We start from the raw sequence: 25,064 nt of genomic DNA on the forward strand, positions 1-25,064 counted from the left end.
GAAACGTTACGTGTTATGAATATTTTACTGTTATTTTCCTATTTAGGAGGTTCGATTTATTTAAAATGACCACCTTTTGTGCATGTGGGAGACGAAAAGTTGAAATTTGTTGACTAATGTATTGGTCATGGGAGGCAAATGTACAATGTCTATATAATTATCGTCACTACCTACAGTTTCGTCCAGTTCACCGCCATGAAGCACATTTGCAGTCTCTTACAAACAAAGATATTTCCTGGAGCTCAAGCTGGGTCTGAAATAAAGCAAAAATCGCTATATGAACTGTCATTATCAACGTCAGATCTGGAGATAAACTACTTGCCCTGAAAGACAAGATCTCCAATTCAACCAATCATCATCACAGGTGAAGGACCAATGCATATGGTCAACAATGCTGCAGGGCTGCCAAACAATTCACAAAAGAGAAAAGCGCAAAATTCAAATATCTGCATTTGGGGGTCGCAACAGGAAATGGTTAATGGAATTGCTACTGTTAGTCATAAGATTTAAATCTAAAATGCATTTTTTACAGTTTGCTTTACATCGCACCGACAAAAACAGGTATTACGGCAACGATGGGATAGGAAAGAGCTAGGAGTGTATAGGAAGCGGCCATAGCCTTAAGATAAATTTGACTGGTGTGAAAATGGTGAAACAACGGAAAGCCATATTCACGGCTACCGACAGTGGGCTTTGAACCCACTATCTCCCAAATGCAATCAATCAATCAATCAATGAATCAATCAATCAATCAATCAATCAATCAATCAATACTGATCTACATTTAGGACAGTCGCCCAGGTGGCAGATTCCCTATCTGTTGCTTTCCCAGCCTTTTCCTAAATGATTTCAAAGAAATTGGAAATTTATTGAACATCTCCCTTGGTAAGTTATTCCAATCCCTAACTCCCCTTCCTATAAATGAATATTTGCCCCAGTTTGTCCTGTTGAATTCCAACTTCATCTTCATATTGTGATCTTTTCTACTTTTATAAACGCCATTCAGACATTCGTCAACTAATGTCATTCCACGCCATGTCTCCGCTGACAGCTCGGAACATACCACTTAGTCGACCAGCTCTTCTTCTTTCTCTCAATTCTTCCCAATCCAAACACTGCAACATTTTTGTAACGCTACTCTTTTGTCGGAAATCACCCAGAGCAAATCGAGCTGCTTTTCTTTGGATTTTTTCCAGTTCTTGAATCAGGTAATCCTGGTGAGGATCCCATACACTGGAATCATACTCTAGTTGGGGTCTTACCAGAGACTTCTATGCACTCTCCTTTACAAGCTCATAGCTGCCCGACCCTAACCACATGGCTAACTCACTCCGAACAAAAATAATATATTGGAAGGATAATAAGAATTTCCTTCGAATATGACATCCTACGAAAATGTTTCGGATTCTTCAAAATGCTTTGTGCCAGGAACGCTGGTCCAGCATTAGAGTTTAATTATTTCAAACTTAAAATACGTGCCGCGCGCCAACAGAGCAGCTGACGACAGCGAGCATGCTGCGAGTGACGTAGGAGCCAGCCCCGGCTCCCCAAGGCTAAGTTGCCTTCCAAACCTTCTATCATAAATAACTCGTCTGGGAATTGCAGTACAATAATAATAATAATAATAATAATAATAATAATAATAATAATAATAATATCACCATGTACACCATTGTAAGATCTCCAATAGCACCAAGTTTTGTTAAAATCCACCTCGGATTGAGGAAGATTTTGAAGGAAATGAAACACCTGCAATCTCCGTGACTTTGGTATAAAAGAGGAGCGAGAATTCAACACGACACAGTCTTGTGCCACAGTCGAACCAGGACGGTCGGTTGATGGAAGTTCGTGCAGCGATGTGACAGTACGTAATCGGAATCTACAGCCAACTATATGAAATTACGGAGAGAAGTGATTGAAACATTGCAATAGTCTTGCGAACATAGAATCTTGAGCAGTCAAATAAGACTTGTATTTTTTCCGGTGGTAAATATCTCAAAGTGATTGGAATATTTCTGCAGATTGCGAACTTAGTTTCTAGAAAAATGCATTAGGACTCGTATTCAAAATTATTGAAATATTTCTGCTGATAGCAAATTTAGAATATTGAACAGTGCATTAGGGCTTGTATTTTTCAAGTGAAATCTGAATGTTAGGAAAACATCAAAACTTCACGTATGAATTAACTTGTTATTTCACGGTATCTTTTTTTTTTTGCTAGTTATTTTACGTCGCACCGACACAGATAGGTCTTATGGCGACGATGGGACAGGAAAGAGCTAGGAGTGGGAAGGAAGCGGCCGTGGCTATAATTAGGGTACAGCCCCAGCATTTGCCTGGTGTGAAAATGGGAAACCACGGAAAACCATTTTCAGGGGTGCCAACAGTGGGGTTCGAACCTACTATCTCCCGAATACTGGATACTGGCCGCACTTAAGCGACTGCAGCTATCGAGCTCGGTCACGGTATCTTTAGATGAACCCAGGACCATTAGTGAACGGAACTAATTTTCAATATCAAAGTATTATAAAGCCTTACCAGCCTTCACGTTTGAAGATAAACATGACAGTGTGAGTGAACGGGAATAATTTCATTCCTGCATTAATAGTCTAATAGTGCTACTTCTTTTCATGTCCGACTCGTTGGCTGAATGGTCAGCGTACTGGCCTTCGGTTCAGAGGGTCCCGGGTTTGATTCCCGGCCGGGTCGGGGATTTTAACCTGAATTGGTTAATTCGAATGGCTCGGGGGCTGGGTGTTTGTGCTGTCCCCAACATCCCTGCAACTCACACACCACACATAACACTATCCTCCACCACAATAACACGCAGTTACCTACAAATGGCAGACGCCGCCCACCGCATCGGAGGGTCTGCCTTACAAGGGCTGCACTCGGCTAGAAATAGCCACACGAAATTATAATTATTATTACTTCTTTTCATACAATAGTGCGTGTGAACGGAACTAATTTCACATGTAAGGTATTTAACTTCTACGAAAGTGCCATCACAGTGCTAAAAAAACCTTGTAAATACCTGCATGGCAACCATAAAGCAGTAGAACTCTACAAATAATTGTGTTCGAACGTTAAAAGCTTAAGTGAACTATTTGTGAACAATATCATAATTTGTGCCAAGTGTCACGTACGTTGAAAAGAATGCGGGTTCGATTCCATTGACATTCGGCGGCATGAAAGTTAATTTCTTTATTTTCTCAAGTGACCAGTTTATTTGCCTTAAAATATTTGTGTCTATTTCATTGACATTCCATACGGCAATGATTAAAGTGAGTTCAGAAATTATACCTCAGACTAATACCTCCGATATGTACAAGGGCTTAAATGCGTGTGTTCGCGCTGTCCTCCGGAATCAGTGGTCTTGGCGAACCAAACTGCCTGACCTCCAAGATCTTCAAGAACTTCAAGAATGTCTAGAACTACTAGAACTTCCCTCGTTGGAGTGAACGTGGTTCCATGGTGCCGAGAGCTGATCCATGGTGAGGATGAGAGGAGTAGCAGAGCAACGCGGAACATCGCCAGCTACATGACGGAGAAAGGTCACGCCCTATTCATCTTCTACTATACTGAGGTGATAAGAAGTTGAATTTTCACAATAAAAGGAACAGTTTAAAAAAAATAGAGTCCCATTCAAAACAAATCCTCTCACTCTCTGTACCTCTCCAATGTAATGTGCCGTACACGCCCTGCGTACCATCTCATGTTCTTCAAGCATAAAGCACGGGCATGTCCTGTTATAGCTTGAACAACTTTTGACAGCATCCTTAAAATTGTTTGCATTTGTAGAAAACATACATATTTGAATTTTAATCATTATTCTATGCTATGAAGTATTAGCCATTTTGATTCTCGAGGATGAGAAAATAAAAATAATCATAATGGAAACAAATAATAAACGCTAGCGAGCTTGCAGTTTTACGTGATTCCAAGTCACGGGACCGATAGTTTTATGTAGAATCCGAACCAAATAGACTTGATTGCCCGTTTCGGTATTCTCATATGCTCCTGCTTTCGGGAGAAGGTGGGATCGAGCCTCACCGTCGGCACCCCTGAAATGATCTCCCATGATTTCCCATTTCCACACAATGGACCGTAATGAAGGCCATGGTCACTACCTTCCCAGTACTGGCCCTCTTATTTCCAATCATCGGAAAAAACTGCAGTTTTTAGTGCGACGTTACCACGCTGCAAAATTTATCTCGCACGCACTGCAATCCGTGATCACTTTGGTACGAAGTCAGCACGCTAGGAAGAAGCTGCCACTCCTTAGAAGGAACAAATATCGTAGGGCTGTCGTCTCAGGGAAAGGACGGCCGGGGAGACGCTATGGGCTAGAGGTCGTAGTGAGCAGCCTTTTATGTTATGAGAGGGTTGGCGTTTTGAAAACTGTTTTTGGAATTAAGAGGACCTCACAACATATCGTCACTGCTCTGGCAAAATCGCGAATATGACAATGTTCTTCCTATCCAATATTTCCCTTAAGACTCGTCACGCCTCCAGCCACATATTCGTATGCATTTCATCAGAACAATTTTCGTTGAGTTCATTTTCTTCTGAGCGTGTGTAAAGAAAAATTAATGTTATTGTACTGGTACCGTACTGTAGGAATGTATGTTTGCATGACATATTTACCCACTCCTAGAGCATAAAGGTTCATTTTCCTTTACACTGAGGCACAGGAAAATGAAGACAACGAAAACGTTCTGGTAATTATGATGTTAGCTCGCTGCGTCTCCTAGGTTGCGGTGGCATTTCTCCTGTCATTCACCGTGCTTTCCTTCACCATTTGCCTCTCTACTCCCCTCCTTCCCTTATCCTCCTTTATGGTCAAGTTGTCGGTGCTGTTAACATAAGAGGGTAACTTATGCTATTTATTCAGAACCGGCGATAGGCCTACCTATTGTAATTTCATTTTCTAACGTCACAATGTGTGTCCTATTGCTATGTAAATTGTGCATTCAAAATTGTATTATATCAAACTAGACACTGATGCTCTCTCTACCTTTTTTATTTCTGTATGTTCATAAAGTTTTCAGTCTTTTCACCTGACCATTTGGGGGAGAGAACCTCCCGCCCCTCTGTGGATCCACCCCTGAACACAGTCACTGGTATCGATCTCTAAACTCTCCCGTGGGAAGGAACGTTCTTCTTCTAAGAGACACTTTCTGGATACCGAAAATGTTTTACCGAAAACTTACACGCCAAGAAGATGCGCTGCTTTTAAGCCAAGAGGTTCAAATATTTGTGCTGACAGTTGCTAGTTATTGAAATACAGTAATGTTATTGTTTTTACGTCCCACTAACTACTTTTGACTTTTCGGAGAGTTTCTAGTCAACCATAGTTTATTTCATGGTCTTCCTCTCTGACTACCTACATATAATTCCTTAAACCAATAATAATAATGATAATAATATAGTATTATTATATATATGTGTCCGCCTCTGTGGTGTAGTGGTTAGTATGATTTGCTGCTACCTCCGGAGGCCCGGGTTCGATTCCCGGCTCTGCCACGAAATTTGAAAAGTGGTACGAGGGCTGAAACGGGGTCCACTCAGCCTCGTGAGGTCAACTGAGTAGAGGTGGGTTCGATTCCCACCTCAGCCATCCTGGAAGTGGTTTTCCGTGGTTTCCCACTTCTCCTTCAGGCAAATGGTACCTAACTTAAGGCCATAACCGCTTCCTTCCCTCTTCCTTGTCTATCCCTTCCAATCTTCCCATTCCCCCCGCAAGGCCCTGTTCAGCATAGCAGGTGAGGCCGCCTGGTCGATGTACTGGTCATCCTCCCCAGTTGTATCCCCGACCCAGAGTCTGAAGTTCCAGGACACTGCCCTTGAGGCGGTAGAGGTGTGATCCCTCGCTGCGTCCGATGGAAAAACCGACCCTGGAGGGTAAACAGATGAAGAAGAAGAAGATTGTTACACATTTGTATTTATTATTATTATTATTATTATTAATAATTTCTGCATCATATGGTTCTCTGCTTCACAGTAGTATAATTATTTCACATTAACAAGCCTATCTTGCGCTAATATGCCAAGAAATGTCTAGGATCTCTATTCCATTAAAATGTTACCATCCTGAACCATCCCATGTAACATTTAAGGGACTGATGCTAGGCCCCTTACAAAGACAATTATAATTGTTATTTACTGTTCTAGTGTGTTGTATACTGAACACAAGTTAACTATTTGTTCCTTTCTGTTTCCGCAGAACAATATGCCACCACAGCTCGAGTTCTGATGTTGCTGGTCATTCCAGGACATTTGACGTTCGTTTATACCATCCGATACTTCCAGTCTGGAGATGTTGCCCTCACCTTCCTCTTCGTTCTGTCATATCTCGTGGCTGCGGTCATACAGGTAATATTATAGGCATCTGATAATTAGACGCATCTCCACCATGGAATGCAGTTCAAACATACCAACCCATGTGTTCGCTTGGCAAACTTAGATTAGTACATACATACATACAGTACACTTCCTTCTTTTTTTTTTTTTTGACAAGATTAAGTTGGGACGAGCAACAAATTTAATGCACTTCATGTTCCGTTACATGTGAAACAAACGCCACGGGTGAACAGTAGACACTAAAACAATGGAATAGTTCAAATAAGCAAATGTTACATTTTGTATCATTTCCGGTTGGCCATGTTCGTAATGTGGAACATATCTGTAAAGGGCTACATGATGGTCTACACTAGTCTTGGGGGGGAGGGGGAGGAACCTGTCGTCGAGTTCAAAGTAGAAAAGGCGTTTAGAAATGATTTTTCCCGGAAACCTTTCCTTCTAGGTCCTTAAAACATGGTACTGTATTTGAAGTCCGTTGTGGGCCTTTCCTAGCTTTGTTGCTCACGCCATGAGAGTTAAAATCGGGTTTTATGGTTCTTCAGCGGCAATTTTGGCAAATGAGCCGAAAATCAATAAAATATCAAAGGTCCTAAATCTGGACTTGGAAATAGCGTTCAGATATAAAGTAGACAACGTTACCCGTAGATTCCTAAGACTTGACAATGCAAAATTTGTTTTCGATCATGGATACTGAATAAAATGCAATAGAGAGCAAACAAACGGACTTTCAATTACCGGGCGAGTTGGCCGTGCTGTTAGGGGCACGCAGCTGTGAGCTTGCATACGGGAGATAATGGGTTCGAATCCCACTGTCGGCAGCCCTGAAGTTGGTTTTCCGTGATTTCCTATTTTCACACCAGGCAAATGCTGGGGCTGTACTTCAATTAAGACCACGGCCGCTTCCTTCCCACTCTTAGGCCTTTCCCATCCCATCGTACCATAAGACCACTCTGTATAAGTGTAAAAAACTTTCAATCTTCTATATACATGTAATACATTTATCCTACCTCTCTTAAAAGTGACATATACGATATGTCCGTAATCTAAGCCAGGACCTCATTTAAAGGCTCATATTTACAGCTAATTTTCCTCATAAATTTACGAAGTCACTGATATTACAAACAAAGCTGTCACGCTAGTCCTTGCTTGATACGTATACTAGGACGAAATTATAAACTATATTTTTATTTCTAGCAATGCTTCTAGACACCATACTAAGGTGCAGTTTTAAGCATTTCATCAACAGGATTACTTTTCGTGGTCGTTACATCTGGGTATGAAAACATGTAGTACCGCTATATCGGAGAAAGTCAGTAAACTTAAAGCTCATGTGGAGAATGTAGTGTCTTGGGAAATAGAATTCAGGAAGCTTTGGCTGCAAAGAAGATGCCGGAAGAATTAAAAAATACTTAAAGAAGTAATCTCACCCCTTAAATCCAGAGCCTTCTCAAATTTATGTAACGAACCAACCGATCGCCGCTAGCCCGCCTCGTGGCCATGATCGTTAAGGCGTGGAAGTCTAAATGGTCTGACACCGTGGTTAGCCGGTTCGAGTCCCGTTGTTCGAAAAAAGTTTTCACCATCAGAAATTTATGCGTGCCAAAAGCCTGGATTAAATTCCAAGCTTCTGCACAGTGCTCATATGGAGTAACGGCTTATGGCGTTGTTGCTGATTCGTCCGTCTGATGGGGACGTTAAGCCTTGAGCAGACCCCTTGGTGCTATTCGACAGGAGTAGGCTGTGTGCTGGCAGCGGGTTTAACCCTCTCCCTTCCTGTTATCATACGTCATGTCATTAATTTCATATCATTAACTCCTCTGATGAGGTTGACGTCAGCAAGGGCATCCTGTCATAAAAACCCGCCACGACAGATTCATCTAGCCTCATACCCAACCCCGTAGAGGGACGGGGCAAGGATTGGACACACGTGTACGTGTTTTCGATGTCAATATGGAAAGTATAGAACCAATTCCTTCCTTCAGTTATGAGAAGAACTCAGACTGTTTAAGGCTAATTCTAAATTTCCATAAGGTCAGTTGAGCAACCCCGATTGATTGATTGATTGATTGATTGATTGATTGATTGATTGATTGATTGATTGATTGATTGATTGATTGATTGATTGATTGATTGATTGATTGATTGATTGATTGATTGATTGATTGATTGATTGATTGATTGATTGATTGATTGATTGATTGATTGATTGATTGATTGATTGATTGATTGATTGATTGATTGATTGATTGATTGATTGATTGATTGATTGATTGATTGATTGATTGATTGATTGATTGATTGATTGATTGATTGATTGATTGATTGATTGATTGATTGATTGATTGATTGATTGATTGATTGATTGATTGATTGATTGATTGATTGATTGATTGATTGATTGATTGATTGATTGATTGATTGATTGATTGATTGATTGATTGATTGATTGATTGATTGATTGATTGATTGATTGATTGATTGATTGATTGATTGATTGATTGATTGATTGATTGATTGATTGATTGATTGATTGATTGATTGATTGATTGATTGATTGATTGATTGATTGATTGATTGATTGATTGATTGATTGATTGATTGATTGATTGATTGATTGATTGATTGATTGATTGATTGATTGATTGATTGATTGATTGATTGATTGATTGATTGATTGATTGATTGATTGATTGATTGATTGATTGATTGATTGATTGATTGATTGATTGATTGATTGACTTTACAGATATTAGTGCAATCCATCACTCTTTTCCTTTACATTATCTAGATCCCAACCCCTTTAATTTCTTCCTTTCTTCAATTTCTTCAACTTCAGACGACATTTCATTACCAAGTAGTTGTTTCACATGTAACGGAACATCATGCGTATTAAACAATTATGTTACTCATCCCAAGGAACATGTTGCACAAGGACTAAATGAACAGGCTAAAGAAATACAATAAATTGGACAGTCATGAAGAATGAGAACAGTAGGGCTGCTGCTGAAGAAAGGCTAGGAAGAAAGGAAAGATCAAGTAAGAATCAGTGAATAAGTCAGGACATACCAGACCTGACTGACGAACGATGGAAGTAAAAAAAAATGGAATACTTGAGGAAGGCTTGAAAGAATAAATGAATTTAAAGAATGAAGTAGATAGAAAGTTAAGGACAGCTCAGGAAGAATGGCTGAAAGAGAAGTGGATGGATGTTGAAGGATGTATGACTGTAGGAAAGGTAGATGCTGCACACAGAAAAATCAAGGAAACCTTTGGAGAAAAGAAAAATACGAGTATTAATATTAGAGTTCAGATGGAACACTACTTACAGGGAAAGAACACAAGGCAGGAACGTATCTAACAGTTCTGGACGTCAGAGGTAAACGATCGCAAATGCAAAAACGACGATTTTGAGGTTTTTATCGTATGTAACTTAATTTGGTCGTGTCTTCTAACGGGTACATGGATGTGTGTTTTGCAGGAACGAAGATAAGCTATGTGATACTGTCGTATGTGCAAGGAGAACCCAGCGATAAACAATGGTAAGTGATCACACAACAGTTCAACCTTATGCCGTCCATTGCACTCCTTATCGTATTGGCCAGAACAGTCGATTTGACTTGTCTGCAGTCGCTTAAGTGCGGCCAGTATCCAGTATTCGGGAGATAGTGGGTTCGAACCCCACTGTCGGCAGCCCTGAAAATGGTTTTCCGTGGTTTCCCATTTTCACACCAGGCAAATGCTGGGGCTGTACCTTAATTAAGGCCACGGCCGCTTCCTTCCCAGTCCTAGCCCTTTCCTGTCCCATCGTCGCCGTAAGACCTATCTGTGTCGGTGCGACGTAAAGCCAATAGCAAAAAAAACAGGTAGTAAAATATACGCCTCAGCAGATTCTTTCTACTCTCCTATAAAATGTCACTTATGCTAGTTTACCTCTGACGTCCAGAATTGTATCAAGGGAAAGAAGTAGACGACAAAGTTCTGGAACAAGAAGAGGGAATTTATGCTGATGAAATGAGAGACCCTATTTTGAGGTCAGAATCTGAGATACCTAAATAAGAACAAGGCACCTGGATTTGATGACAAACCTAGAATTACTGGCTTCCTTAAGAGAAACCAGCATGACGAGGTAATTCCATTTAGTGAGTACGATTAATGATACAGTTAAAGTGCCATCCGATTTTAGACAGAATGTTCTTATAGCTATGCCCAAGGAAGCAGGTTCTGACAGGTATGAAAACTACCACGCTATTAGTTTAGCAGGTATTATTTACAGAAGAATGGAAAGACAATTTGAAGCTGAGTTTGGAGAAGACCAGTTTGGCTTTAGAACAAGTGTAGGAACACGTGGAGCAATTCTGACTTTACGTCCGATCACAGAGGATCGAATTAGGGTCAAGCCCACGTACGTGGCATTCGAAGATCTAGAAAAGGCATTCGATAATGTCGATTGGACAAAGCTATTTGAAAATCTGAAGGAGAAAGGAGGATTATCTACAATCTGCACACAAATCAGTTTGCAAAAATAAGAATCGCGGGCTATGAATATGAAACGGCAATCTAGAAAGGAGTGAGGCAAGACTGCAGTTTGTCACATCTCCTTTTCAATGTTTATATAGACCAGGCGGTAAAGGAAATCATACAGCGATTTGGGTAGGGAATAACAATCCATAGTAGTCCCCGTGTATAAAGGAAAGGGTGATAGACATAAAGCTGAGAATTACAGGCCAGTCAGTTTGACATGCGTTGCATGTAAGCTTTGGGAAAACATTCTTTCTGATTATATTAGACATGTTTGCGAAATTAATAACTGGTTCGATAGCTTGTAGGAATCCAGCGAGATATAGCAGATATCTTGGATTCAGGAGGTCAAATGGAGTGTAAAGTCCTCTCGATTTTAATTACTGCGTTGATGGGGTTTAAAGTTCCTATTGGGGATAATTGTAAGTACCTAGGGGTTAATATCAGGAAAGATCTTCATTGGGGTAATTACATAAATGTGACTGTAAATAAAGGGCACAGACCTCTGCGCATGGTTATGAGGGTATTTAGGGGTTACAGTAAGGATCTAAAGGAGAGGGCATATAAGTCTCCGGTAAGACCCCAAATAGAGTATAGTTCCAGTGTATGGGATCCTCACCAGGATTACTTGATTCAAGAACTGTAAAACATCCAAAGAAAAGCAGCTCGATTTGTTCTGGGTGATTTCCGACAAAAGTTTAGCGTTACAGAAATGTTGCAAAGTTTAGGCTGGGAAGACTTGGGAGAAAGGAGACGAGCTGCTCGACTAAGTGGTACGTTCCGAGCTATCAGTCAAGAGATGGCGTGGAATGACATTAGTAGACGAATATGTTTGAGATGTGTCTTTAAAAGTAGGAAAGATCACAATATGAAGATAAGGTTGGAATTCAAGAGGACAAATTGGGGCAAATATTCATTTATAGGAAGGGGAGTTAGGAATTGGAATAACTTACCAAGGGAAATGTTCGATAAATTTCTAATTTCTTTGAAATCTTTTAAGGAAAGACTAGGAAAACACTACTACTTCACTACTCTTTCTTGCTGTGGCTTTGGGGATGGAAGAACGCACAGGCTAGGCTGCTGAACTTGCCTTTTTAGCTGATATTACAAACCGTTTAAGTATTTTAAGTGGTTTCTTTTGTAATGCAAATATTGTATATGTTGATTTGTGCTGTGCTCGACAGAATTCGTGCTTGTAGAATGGAACTTTCGTTGTTCGTAAAACAATAACAGGGGAATGTAAAGAAGCCTGTCTTTGAAACCATGAGACTCCTTGTCCGATTGTAACACTGGTAGTAACTGAGAAGCCCTTGAATAATTCGACAATGATATAGAAATAGCGAAAAGAAATCGTCTGAAATAAATTTTTTAGGATGCCCTTTTCTGTCAGTTTTGAGCAGAGAACTGTTTAGGCTTCATCGTAACACAATTTTGAAAGATAGTTATTACTAAGGTTCGGTCGTTAAGGAAAAGTCGCATTTCATTCCTAAGGCCAGTTTACACTAACTCTGAGAAATAACTGTGAATGTTGGGTCCATGACCCCGTTTAAAGCAAATTTACTTTTATTGCTTTAGTCATATTTTGCTCAATTTAGTGATATAAGGTCATATTATTTGGTTGCATTTTGATAATTTTTGTTCAAAATTAGGAGTCTTTTTTACAAGGTCGGTAGATAAATTAAAAATTCATATATTCATTCAGTATCATAGCCCTAAGGCGCATTTCTCATACTGTTTTCCCAAAAAATAGCCGAAAATGAAGCATTAGCATTCCTTTTGGTATCTGACTGGTGCACATTCGTAAAGCATTCAATTTACCTATCTGCATCGATTTTTAAACATAGGATTTCGAAATACTGTAGTATATGTGTATTTTTCTTTCTTTTGCCGAAAGAGATTGCGTAGGTAACTGGTGTTTAGACGACATGATTCCGAGAAAGAGATACTGTACGAATATACAACCGACATATACCAAAAAGGAAGTATGAGAACTACGCCTCAGGGCTATGATAATGAATGTATGAAGTTTTAATTTACCTACTGTAGCTCTGTCAGTGTGCAAAACTAAATGTGTATGCTGTATTATCGCTAATCACCTTTCGGCACGTTTAATGTCAGTAATACTCCAATAATTGTTACCTATCCCTAAAATATTTGTCATATTTTATATTTTAGATCATTTTTAGCTACTATTTTAGGGCAAATTTGCTGGCATAATTTGTAGTTCTTTAGGTCATAGGCATCCGAACATTAGTTATTACAGTATTCCAGTCCACCTCAATGTATTTTACTAGAACTTGGAACAGGATGAGTTTGCGCATATTCACGCATTGAGATGGAAATGGCGTATGGCTTTTAGTGCCGGGAGTGTCCGAGGACATGTTCGGCTCGCCAGGTGCAGGTCTTTTGATTTGACTCTCGTACGCGACCTGCGCGTCGTGATGAGAATGAAATGACGATGAAGACGACACATACACCCAACCCCCGTGCCAGCGAAATTAACCAATGATGGTTAAAATTCACGACCCTGCTGGGAATCGAACCCGAACCCCTGTGACCAAAGGCCAGCACGCTAACCATTTAGCCATGGAGCAGGACCACGCATTGACATACAAATTAGTTGCTATAATTGACTGTACGTACCACTATACTATGGAGGTGGGAGGAATCAAGGGGATGGCTGAAATGAAATTTTATTTCATTTTGTGTGTAAACGTTTTATGATTTTTCATTTATTTTGCTGACCATTAAACACTGTACTATTTTCTTCTCCTTCTTCTTCTTCTTCTTAATCGGTTTACCTCCAGGGTTGGTTTTTCCCTCGGACTCAGCGAGGGATCCCACCTCTACCGCCTCAAGGGCAGTGTCCTGGAGCGTGAGACATTGGGTCGGGGATACAACTGGGAAGAGGACCAGTGCCTCGCCCAGGCGGCCTCACCTGCTATGCTGAACAGGGTCCTTGGTAGGGGATGGAAATATTGGAAGGGATAGACAAGGAAGAGGGAAGGAAGCGGCCGTGGCCTTAAGTTAGGTACCATCCCGGCATTTGCCTGGAGGAGAAGTGGAAAACTACGGAAAACCACTTCCAGTATGGCTGAGGTGGGAATCGAACCCACCTCTACTCAGTTGACCTCCCGAGGCTGAGTGGGCCCCGTTCCAGCCCCCGTACCACTTTTCAAATTTCGTGGCAGAGCCGGGAATCGAACCCGGGCCTCCGGGGATGGCAGCTAATAACACTAACCACTACACCACAGAGGCGGCCTCTGATTATTTTCTTCGTACTAATATTCACCTTCGAGACGTTGTCGTGCTGACCACACGACACCTCGTAATCTGCAGGCCTTCTGGCTGAGCAGCGGTTGCTTAGTAGGCCAAGGCCCTTCAAGGGCTGTAGTGCCATGGGGTTTGGTTTGGTTTGGTTTGGTTTGGTTTGGTTTGGTTTGGTTTGGTTTGAGACGTTGTAGAATTAATATAGCTTCAATAACTGATGTCGACAGTTAAGAAAGCAAAGCTCCCTGGGGGGTGCTGTATGCTGTGGCGCGGAGGTAAATATCTCTTATGTAGTAACTTCTTACAAATTTGCAACACTGCGCGTGTGTCAGATGGACCCACTCATGAGTTGTCTGTATTCTTCTTCTTCTTCTTCTGTTTCTGCTTCCGCTTTTCCCACACGTGTGGGGTCGCGGGTGCAAACTGTGCGGCACATGTGGATTTGGCCCTGTTTTACGGCCGGATACCCTTCCTGATGCAACCCTATATGGAGGGATGTAATCGCTATTGCGTCTTTCTCTGGTAGTTAGTAGTATAGTGTGTTGTCTGAATATGAAGAAGAAAGTGTTGGGACAGCCACAATCACCCAGTCCCCGAGCCAGGAGAATTAACCAGATGCGATTAAAATCCCCGATCCGGTTGGGAATCGACCCGGGACCCTCTGAACCGGAGGCCTCAACGCTGACCATTCAGCCAAGGAGTCGGACCATAAGTTGTCTACAGTGTTTACTAAAAACACAGTCGTATCGTGACTCTTGCTACACTCAACCTGTTAGTTAAATTTGTGTTTGTTTTTGCTGTAAAATCACAATGTCGAAGAGGAAAACGTAACAAAGTTTATTAACCGAACATTTTTAAAAACGTTCGATATTTGCGGTTGTCACCAACACCAAGCGAAGAGGAACATACTGAACCAGGAACAGCGGGAAGAGATGCAGATCACTCGGCAACAAAAGGTACTCCTTACACAAATTACATTGATTGGACAAAAGTCGCGGAAAGACGTTAATAACGAGTCGTTCCTCCGCAAGCCCTTAAAACGGCAGCAATACGGAGAGACATCGACTCTACAAGGTGTTGGGATCTTTCTGGAGGGATCTCGACCTAAGCAACCGGCACTGCTACCCACGATTGTTCTTGTGTTGTTGGTGCGGGGTTCATGGAGCGTACACCAGCATCGACAGCATCCCATAAATGCTAGATTGGATTAAGATCGGGGGATCTCGAGGACCAACCCATGGTCGTAACTTCATTGGAGTGCTCCTCCAACCACCTGCGTGCCACCACAGAGCGATGACACGACGTATTGTCCTGTTGAAATATGGCATCTCCATCAGGGTTCTCTAGGGCCAGAAAGGGCTATAGATGGGCTGAAAGAATGTCCACATAACGTGCACCTGTCAGCGCTCCCTGGAGCCGGACAGTGGGTCTAATTGCGACCACGAACACGCTGTCCACACCAGAACTGAGCCACCTCCCGCCTGAACATAACCTTGTTCACACGCAGGATCCATAGCTTCATGGGGCATACGCCATACTCTCACGTGCCCAACAGCTCGACACAACTGGAACCAGGATATATCGGACCATACCACACGCCGCCACTGTTCCATGGTCCATTACCGATGTTCGTGGGCCCACGCACGTCGTTGAACTGTGTGTCGAGATGTCGGCAAAGGGACACGAGTTTTTCGTCGGCTGGTGAAGCCTATGCGATGCAATTGCCTCCTTACAGTCCTGGTAGAAATGGGTTCCTGACTCCCAACATTGAACTGGGCGGTGATCTGACTCACAGTAATCCGTCGAGCGCCCAGTATAGCTCTGTGGATGTGAAATGATGTCCGTTCATTAAACACCTGTGGTCTTCCCGTGCGGTGGTTTACGTGGGTTGTAACATTCTCTCTGCGATATTAAAGATCTACCCTCGACACTGTTGACCTCGGCAACCCGAATTCGCGTGAAACCTTCAAGACACTGGTGTCTGTGACAGACTGCTCGGCTACGCAGCAGCTATCCGCAACGCTCAGGGGTCATACATGCCCCATTTTCTAGTGGGACACCCCATTCCCGTGACTTTTGGCTACTCGGTGTATATTATTCTTTATGCTGACAAAACTCTTCCCCATTTAAAAAGAGTTGATATATGAAAAAAGGTCAAGCCTCACTTCCCCCACAAATTTCAAAGCAGAAACTAAAGTTCCAATATGCATTGTTCACTGATTTGTTCCGGTTAGCTTATTCTGAAGTGGAACATGTGTATCTTGTAAATATTGTTGTTAGTTTGCCAAGCATGGCGTTGGAGTTGACCATCAAGAGGTAGGCGCTGTGGTGAAAAGAATGTTTGACAGTTGGAAGAAAACTAAGGAAGGAGCTTTTACAACCCACTATCACCAAAATTCTGTATTATATCTTTAAAATTGGAGAAATGAAGGTAAATATCTGAGCCCGTCCTGAGCAGACTTCATCAGCACGCCAAGTTACAGTAGTAAAAAGAAATCATTAAAGCCCATTATCGATGCCGTCTTACTGTATGGGCGTCGGGAACTAGCACTACATGGGCACCGTGATTCTGGAAATTTAAAACTGATGATGAATGCAGTGAGTCTACTATGGAAATATTGAAATACCGCAGGTAGCGTGACGAGGAACTCACTGATATGCTGAAGACGACAGGGAAAATTAAGTACCTCTCACCAAATTCAAAATGAAAGAATTGCTTCCTGCGACACAACTGTTTTGGAGACAGTTGTAGACAAAGTCAGTGCTGTTCAGTGTTTTCCAGTTTTAACTGAGCATACAAGATTTATGGCGTCTCACGGAATGTACGATATCGTCGCTACGTGAGCAATACCTCGTATCCCAAGATCTTCTTCCTATAAATTATTTTCCTTAAGACTGGTTACGCCTCTCAACCACATATGGATATGCAATCCATCAGAACAATGTTCGTTGTGCTCATTTTCCTACGCCACGTTGTAAAGCAAAATAAACCTTACCGTACCGTACTGTGGGAATGGATATTTTCATGAAGTATTTACGCTCTCCTACAGTATAATACACTTAAGGTGCATTTTCCTCTGCAGGCCCCGTGGTGTAGGGGTAACGTGCCTGCCTCTTACCCGGAGGCCCGGGTCCGATTCCCAGCCAGGTCAGGGATTTTTACCTGGACCTGAGGGCTGGTTCGAGGTCCACTCAGCCTACGTGATTAGAATTGAGGAGCTATCTGACGGTGAGGTAACGGCCCCGGTCTAGAAAGGCAAGAATAACGGCGGAGAGGATTCGTCGTGCTGACCACACGACACCTCGTAATCTGTAGGCCTTCGGGCTGAGCAGCGGTCGCTTGGTAGGCCAAGGCCCTCCAAGGGTTGTAGTGCCATTGGGAGGGGGGTGTTCATTTTCCTATGCTGATGTGTATGACTACAACGAACGTTGTTCTGATGGACTGCATGTCCATATGTGGCTGGGAGGTGTGACATGTCTTAAGGAGGATAAAGGACAGGAAGAGCATTGTGGGACACGAGGTACTGCTCGCGCAGTATGTGGAAAAAGTGAATGGCCTGCACTTCATAAAATAAAGATTTTCCGTTTGGACCAATCGTATCAGTCACGAGTGAATACCTAGCAAAACGTATCATTGAAAACTTCACAAAATATGACATAAACTTAATGCTTAAGAGGGCAGGGTTCTTATGGGGTGGCCAACATGGCAGAGATGTACTATGGAGTATATAAATCATACAGAATGATTATCCTTCTGCCATAGATGTGTGTTATGCCGCTCATGCTCAATCTAGCTGTGAGGCACAAGACACCCGAAATTGCCTACAAGTTGTAGGAAAGGTCCATACATTTTTCGAACCACCTAAATGACAAGCTGTATTGCAGAGCATCATTGAGAAATCCAACGTAACTCCTCAAGTCAAAACAGTTAATCGTATATAGAGGATGGGTCTCGAAATATGACTCATTCCGGGACGTCCTGCATGTAAGCCTACTAAGAGGCTTTAATTGAAGCTTTAATTATTATATCATCCTGAACCGACGGAAGTGACGGAAACGCACTGAAATGGTTCATTTTAAATGAAGAATCCGTTGTTTCAATACATATTATTGCAATGGCATTGGTTTACTGTTTACCTCTGTGTAAAACTGTACAAAAGGAAGGAACTGACTGGAAACGAATGGTACATATTTCTAAGATATGTGTTACACAACTTTAAAACGTAAAAGAAAATCCTTACAATGAATTTAGTTCTATATTTAAATTATTACAATCGGTTTCAAATGATCTTTAAGTTGAAGTAAAATACCAAGATTATTTGGGAAGAAAACTAGTCGGAGTAATGCTATTACTTTTTCCGCTAATGCTAGTGGTGCATTGAACACAGAATCTTACTTCCGAGTATATTTTTAATTCCATTTTTGGCCTTTGTCATTCTCCAACTCGAACACTTGTAATTTGTAATACTTCTATTAGAGAGCTCCCGGGTGTCCTGGCCTCAGTAGTCTACTTACGCCACTGTTGCATATCTCTGCGAACACACATTCTCAGTCAAGAACCTCAATAAGAGTAAAATTACTTGATGTTTGTCCGATGTTGCGTAGAAAGCTGAGTTATGAATTCATTTTGCACAAACAATATTTCTGGCGTCACCAAGTTGGTAAAATCGAAGAAATGTCAGGTATCGTCCTTAATGCTGAATAGCCGGGTTGAGTGGCTCAGATAGTTCAAGCGCTGGCCCCAACTTGGTAGGTTTGATCCTGGCTCAGTCCGGTGATATTTGAAGGTGCTCAATATGCGTCAGCCTCCTGCCGGACAAAATCCCGGCACCTCGGCGTCTCCGAAAACCGGAAAAGAAGTTAGTGGGACGTAAAGCCAATAACATTATTATTATTATTATTATTATTATTATTATTATTATTATTATTATTATTATTATTATTATTAAATGCAGAAAAAGGAAAGTTTTGTTGTATTATTTTTTAGGATGATTTTTTAAATTCTAGAATTCTTTCTATGTTTCATAAAATCTGCCGTCCATACACCTCACTCCCCTCCGTCTCCTTTCCGCTCACTCGCTCTCTCTCTCCGTCGGAGCTCCCTCTCAGACCTGAAAGCCCGGGGCTGCCCTGGGCCAAACAAGGGGGCTACCTACTTGGAATGGACTGGGTTAAGGCACTCGAAAATATGACTGAGCGTCCTGTAGCTGTTTCATTTTCCCAGAAAACTGAGCTCAAGCTTTACTCGGACTGGTAATGCATCTCTAAAAACTCAGCCCTAGAGCCATATGGTAAACGAAACTTGCTGCAGCAAATATTCATAATTTTCCGGGAACATTCTCAACAAGTAGCTGTATTCTTCAGCTAATTTCCTTAAGAGTTGAACGGAAAATCCTAGCGTTTCTCTTCTTCCAACCCAATTTCTTACCCACTCCCTTTTCGATTAACATATTTCGTCCTAAGTCCTAAGGTTCAATTCGGTCCACAAAGTTCTGCACACGAAAGAAACATTTATTTTCATAATTTTACCCTGTTTTCGTGAGGTTTCGCCCATAGCGCAAACGACTTCATATTCATTGCTAAACAGCATATTTCACAAGATGCCATGTCCTTTGTGTGTAAGCAGCAGCGATTATTTTCTTCTTACTTCAGAAAAGCAGTCTACTGTCTCTGTCAAGTCCCAGAGTCGAAATTCTTGCTTTCAGACGAAAGCAGTCTACTGTCTCTGCCAAGTCCTAGAGTCAAAATTCTTGCTATCAACCAGTAATCCTTTATGTCTAAAATCGTTTGCGCGCGTTCATGCTATATACCTACTCATAGACATATTATATATTATGAATCAGTATTTGAAAGAATCACAGATGGTTGATGACCACTGCTCGGCCCATAGGCCGTCAACCGTCTGCAATAGGAGTAAGGAGTGACCTGCCAAACCTCTGTCAGTAAGAATGCGTTTTATACAGGCTATAGCCCAACCTCCTCTTAAATGATGAATATTTTAGGAGTTGGTTGGCATATTCACTAACTATTGACGGTTAATAATATTATATAGAATGGGCGAGTTGGCCGTGCGGTTAGGGGTGCGCAGCTGTGAGCTTACATCCGGGAGATAGAGGGTTCGAACCCCACTGTCGGCAGCCCTGAAGATGGTTTTCCGTGGTTTTCCAGTTTCACACCAGGCAAATGCTGGGGCTGTCCTTTAAGGCCACGGCCGCCTCCTTCCCATTCCTAGGCCTTTCCCATCCCATCTTCCCCATAATACCTATCTGTGTCGGTGTGACATAAAGCAAAATAATAATAATAATAATAATAATAATAATAATAATAATAATAATAATAATAATATACTGTATAGTTTGTGTGGTTTTTCTTCCCTTACAAATTGTTAGCTTTCGTGCCCTTGGCAAAACCCGAGAGGTGATGACATTATATGACTTTGGACAGAAAATGTGATCAACGGAAAGACCTTAACGTTCCGTACGCAGTACAAGGCTGGAAAATTTCATTGAGAATGATCGCTCTAAAACATGATGTAATTAATACAATGGTATAAAGGATCTAACTTGTATTGTGATTTTACTATATCTAGTAGATCAATTTCTGTGTCCTACGGTGTTCATGAAGCGTATACACACACCTTAGATACTAAATTATTTCAAATGTTTCATTGCAGGTGGCTGTTCTCCTTTACGTGGCCTATGTACTAACATACTTCTTCTGGACACGAAAAATTGATCCTGATAACTCAACAATTCCATATCTGACTGCTCTAGGAGATTTATTAGGAATTTGTCTGTTAGGAATCAGCTTTGTATTCTTGTCGCTAATGGGAGACGAAGAATCGACATCAATGGGTCATTAATAAGGTACATATTTCAATAATTATGTGAAAATTGTTCAAGGTGGCGAAGAACATTGTTTCAGAAAATCATTAAATAATATGATCTGATTCTTTCGTTACAGTGCCAGAAAGCATCAGAGACAGACGTGCCCCTTCTAGGATCAATGGAGGACCGACCTAGACTCTAGTGCTTTTAATGTAAATGGATGTATCATAAATAAATGAATATTGTTGTGTAAGATTCTACCATTCATTTTCCTAGAAACGTTAGCTTTAGTTTCAAATAAACTATATGAAATGGTGAAACATCTGTAAAAACTAGGAAGACTGGCCTTGAATACTATATGCAGGAAGAAGCTCCTTCACTGATGATGCAGTGAGACAAGTAGCCGAGTACTCGAGAATCTCATAAAGCATCTCGAGAGAAAGTGAATAGTCCTGCACTCTCTTGAGCACGTTTGCGAATTATAATCATTATAAAATATCAAAGCCATCTTAGTAAACAGTGCTGATGATACTATTTATTATTATTATTATTATTATTATTATTATTATTATTATTATTATTATTATTATTATTATTATTATTATTATTATTACTAGGAAATGTACCCGTGCTTCGTTACGGCACTCTACATTGTATACGGATTCCTCCGTAAATTACTGTAAAGGCAGTGAGTAGGCCCTTGACTTGGCAGGGTGGGCTCGCGACCACGGACCCTTAGGTGAGTCTCGTTTTTATACCTTAATTTTTATATATATGTATTACAGTGTGTATAGATCGCTCCAAAGCGACTTCAATTTATTAATATATAGATTATATTTCAGCCCCCTAGCGAGGGGTTCTAGGGGCGTCTTGCTCCCACAGTACTTTTTCCACATAGTAGGTAATATTTGTACGCCCCCACCGCAAAGGGGGCAGAAGTTGAACTTTAAAAAATCCGAAGTGTCAGTATTCATCTCAGCGACCCCGAAATCTATGGATTCGACACTATTTTCGATTATTTGTATATGTCACTCCCCCCCCCCTCGCCACAAAGGGCGTGAAAATGAAAGACACCACAGGCCTCCACACGTAATACCGTGCTAGTTGAAATAGAACGAAAGTTGACCAAGGAGGTCGAAAAGGATAGATGAAAGTGAGAAGCCTAGCACAAGGAAACAGAAGCAATGTCAGGACTCAGCTAAGGCCCCGCGATCGCCAACCCATACTCCCTACTTAACAGCCCCTGAGGTGGCTTGTAGTCGCCTCTTATGACACGGCATCATGATAGCACTCGAACTCGACTGCGACTGACAGTAGTAAAGGGAACGTGCCATTATAATGAAAATACCTTCCCTATTCCCAGTCATAGTGTAGTTGGGGAAGTATCATGAAATCGCAAGTGGCCTTGGGTGTTAGCAATCAAAAACGTGATGGAGTTTTTCCGTTTTAATGCCAGGCCACCGTGTGTACTTCCAGTCGCTGTCAAGTTGGAGAGTTCCCATTACAATGGGATATCTTGTTTCCTTTTTCCAATGATAACCATTTGGGGAGTTTTAACTATAATGGCAAGCGGACTTGTCTACCGACAATATTAGTCCAATTGGGGAGTTCGAGTAGAAGTCAGAGTCGAGTTGGGAGTTTTAATTATAATGACAGTTCTGCTTACTTATATTTTTGCTATTTGCTTTAGGTCGCACCGACACAGATATGTCTTATGGCGATGATGGGATAGGAAAGGCCTAGGAAGTGGAAGGAAGCGGCCGTGGCCTTAATTAAGGTACAGCCCCGGCTTTTGCCTGGTGTGAAAATGGGAAACCACGGAAAACCATCTTCAGGGTTGCCGACAGTGAGGCTCGAACCCACTATCTCCCGATTACTGGATACTGGCCGCACCTAAGCGACTGCAGCTATCGAGCTCGGTTGCTTAGTGCCAGTCACAGTCGAGGTGGAGGGTTTCAATTATTACGGTAGATCATTTTTGCTATTCCCAGTCAGAACTGAGTTGGAAAGTTTTGGTTAGAAAAGAAGGCCCCTTTGTCTACTGTTAGCGAAATGTTCTTCAATATAATGGCAGGCCCACTGGTGGGCAGGCGGTCACAATCGAATTTCAAGGTTCCCATTATCATTATAGGTCGTCTTTGGTATCCCCAGTCACTGTTGATTTGCGAAGTTTTCATTGAAATGACATTTCCGCGTGCCTATGGCCAGTTAGTATCAAGTTGGCGACTTTTCATGACAATGTCAAGCCTTCTTGCCTATTACCAATCAAAAATGTGTTCGGGCGTGTGGGTTATAAAAGTAGGTCCCTTTGCTACTGCCAAACCCAGTCAATTTGGGGGTTCCCATGATAACGGCAGATCTTCTTTCCTATTTCCGGTTATCGTGTTTTGATTATATTGCCAGGCTCCCTTGCGTATTGGCAGTCACAACGAAGTTGGACAGTTTTCATTGTAATATTATTCCAGTTTGTCTACTGCCAAAAACATTGGAGTTGAGGAGTTAAAATTATATTGGCAGGCCCCCTTACCTTCTGCCAGTCACAACCGACGTGGGTATTTTCATTACAGTGGCAGATCCTCTTGCCTATTGCCAGTCACAGTCGAGGTGGAAGGTTCCCTACCGTCACAGACAGTAGATTTGAGCAGCTTTGGTTATGATGACAGGCAACGGCCGTAGCCGTGTTGAAGCACCGGATCCCGTGAGATCTCCGAAGTTAAGCAACATTGGACGTGGTCAAGATTTGGATGGTTGCCACGCGCTGTTGGTGGGGGTTAAGGGAATGGAGGAGCGGAAAGGGACTGGCCACCCTACCGTACGTAAACTCCGGCTCAGGCACACCTCTGCGGAGGTTCGGACCTGCCTTCGGGCAGAATACACCCTTTAGTTATGATGACAGGCATGCTTTCTCTTATTGCCTGTCACAATGGACTTGCGCAGGTTTCATTATAATGGCCGGCTCACTTGCCTATCGGTAGCCACAGCCCTCTTTCCTATATTCAGTCATAGTGTAATTGGCGAGGTTTGGTTATAATGGTAGTCCCGCTTGCCTACTGCGAGTCACAATCGAGTTGAGGAGTTTTAATTATAGTGGCAGTTCCCCTTGCCTACTACCACTCACATTCAAAATGGGGAGTTTTCATCATCAATGCTGGTAGAGTTTACCAGTGCTAGTCACAGTCGAGTTTGAAGTTGCTATTATAACGGCGGATCTCCTTTCCTATTTCCAGTCAATCGAATTGGGAAGGATTTTTATAATAGCAGGCCCCTTACCTACTGCAATTCACAATCGAGTTGAGGAGTTTTAATTATAATAGCAGTCCCCCTTGCCTACCACCAGTGTCAATCAAGCTCGGGAGTTTTCATTTTAAGGGCAGACCCCCTTGCCTAGGGCCAATCGCAGTCAATTCGGAGAATTCCCATTTTAAAGTTAGGTCTTCTTCCCTATTCCCAGTCAGTGTCGATTTGGCCAGTTTTCATTATGTTGGCATGCCCCCATTTCTACTTCCAGGTAATCAATAGTGTGCTTGGAAAAATTAAGTAACGCTGATGATCTTCCCATAATTCGGAGTCTATTCGTTTATGGGGTCAATTTCATTTAATTTGTCACCAGTACACGTACTGAAGCGAAGGAAGAACAGAGTCATTGAAGAACCTCTTGATAAACAATATTTCGTGTTTTATTTTCTGGTGCACATATAAACAGGGACATGCTGCTGCTGACTCGGGAACATGCGACGTACGGTTGCCCGTGGGAAAAGCAGGGTGATCTAAGGTCAAGTCCACCGGGCGAGTTGGCCGTGCGCGTAGAGGCGCGCGGCTGTGAGCTTGCATCCGGGAGATAGTAGGTTCGAATCCCACTATCGGCAGCCCTGAAGATGGTTTTCCGTGGTTTCCCATTTTCACACCAGGCAAATGCTGGGGCTGTACCTTAATTAAGGCCACGGCCGCTTCCTTCCAACTCCTAGGCCTTTCCTATCTCATCGTCGCCATAAGACCTATCTGTATCGGTGCGACGTAAAGCCCCTAGCAAAAAAAAAAAAAAAAAAAAAAGGTCTAGTCCAGCAATACTCAACGTCTGGCCTTGGG

General features: G+C 42.0%; 1 protein-coding gene across 2 annotated transcripts in view; it reads left to right on the forward strand.

Annotated features, from left to right (window-relative positions):
- Positions 1-21,215, forward strand: part of LOC136862778 (solute carrier family 41 member 1) — a 204,860-nt gene extending 183,645 nt beyond the window's left edge. For both annotated transcript variants that reach the window (XM_067139032.2, XM_067139031.2), the window contains exons 8-10: positions 6,227-6,375; positions 20,825-21,017; positions 21,115-21,215. In XM_067139032.2, the coding sequence (XP_066995133.1) occupies positions 6,227-6,375; positions 20,825-21,013 (338 nt within the window). In that variant the 3' untranslated portion in view covers positions 21,014-21,017; positions 21,115-21,215. The remainder of the gene's footprint in view (positions 1-6,226; positions 6,376-20,824; positions 21,018-21,114) is intronic.
- The last annotated feature ends 3,849 nt before the right edge of the window (positions 21,216-25,064 follow it).

Source organism: Anabrus simplex, chromosome 2, assembly GCF_040414725.1.
Source record: "Anabrus simplex isolate iqAnaSimp1 chromosome 2, ASM4041472v1, whole genome shotgun sequence".
Lineage (NCBI taxonomy): Eukaryota > Metazoa > Arthropoda > Insecta > Orthoptera > Tettigoniidae > Anabrus > Anabrus simplex.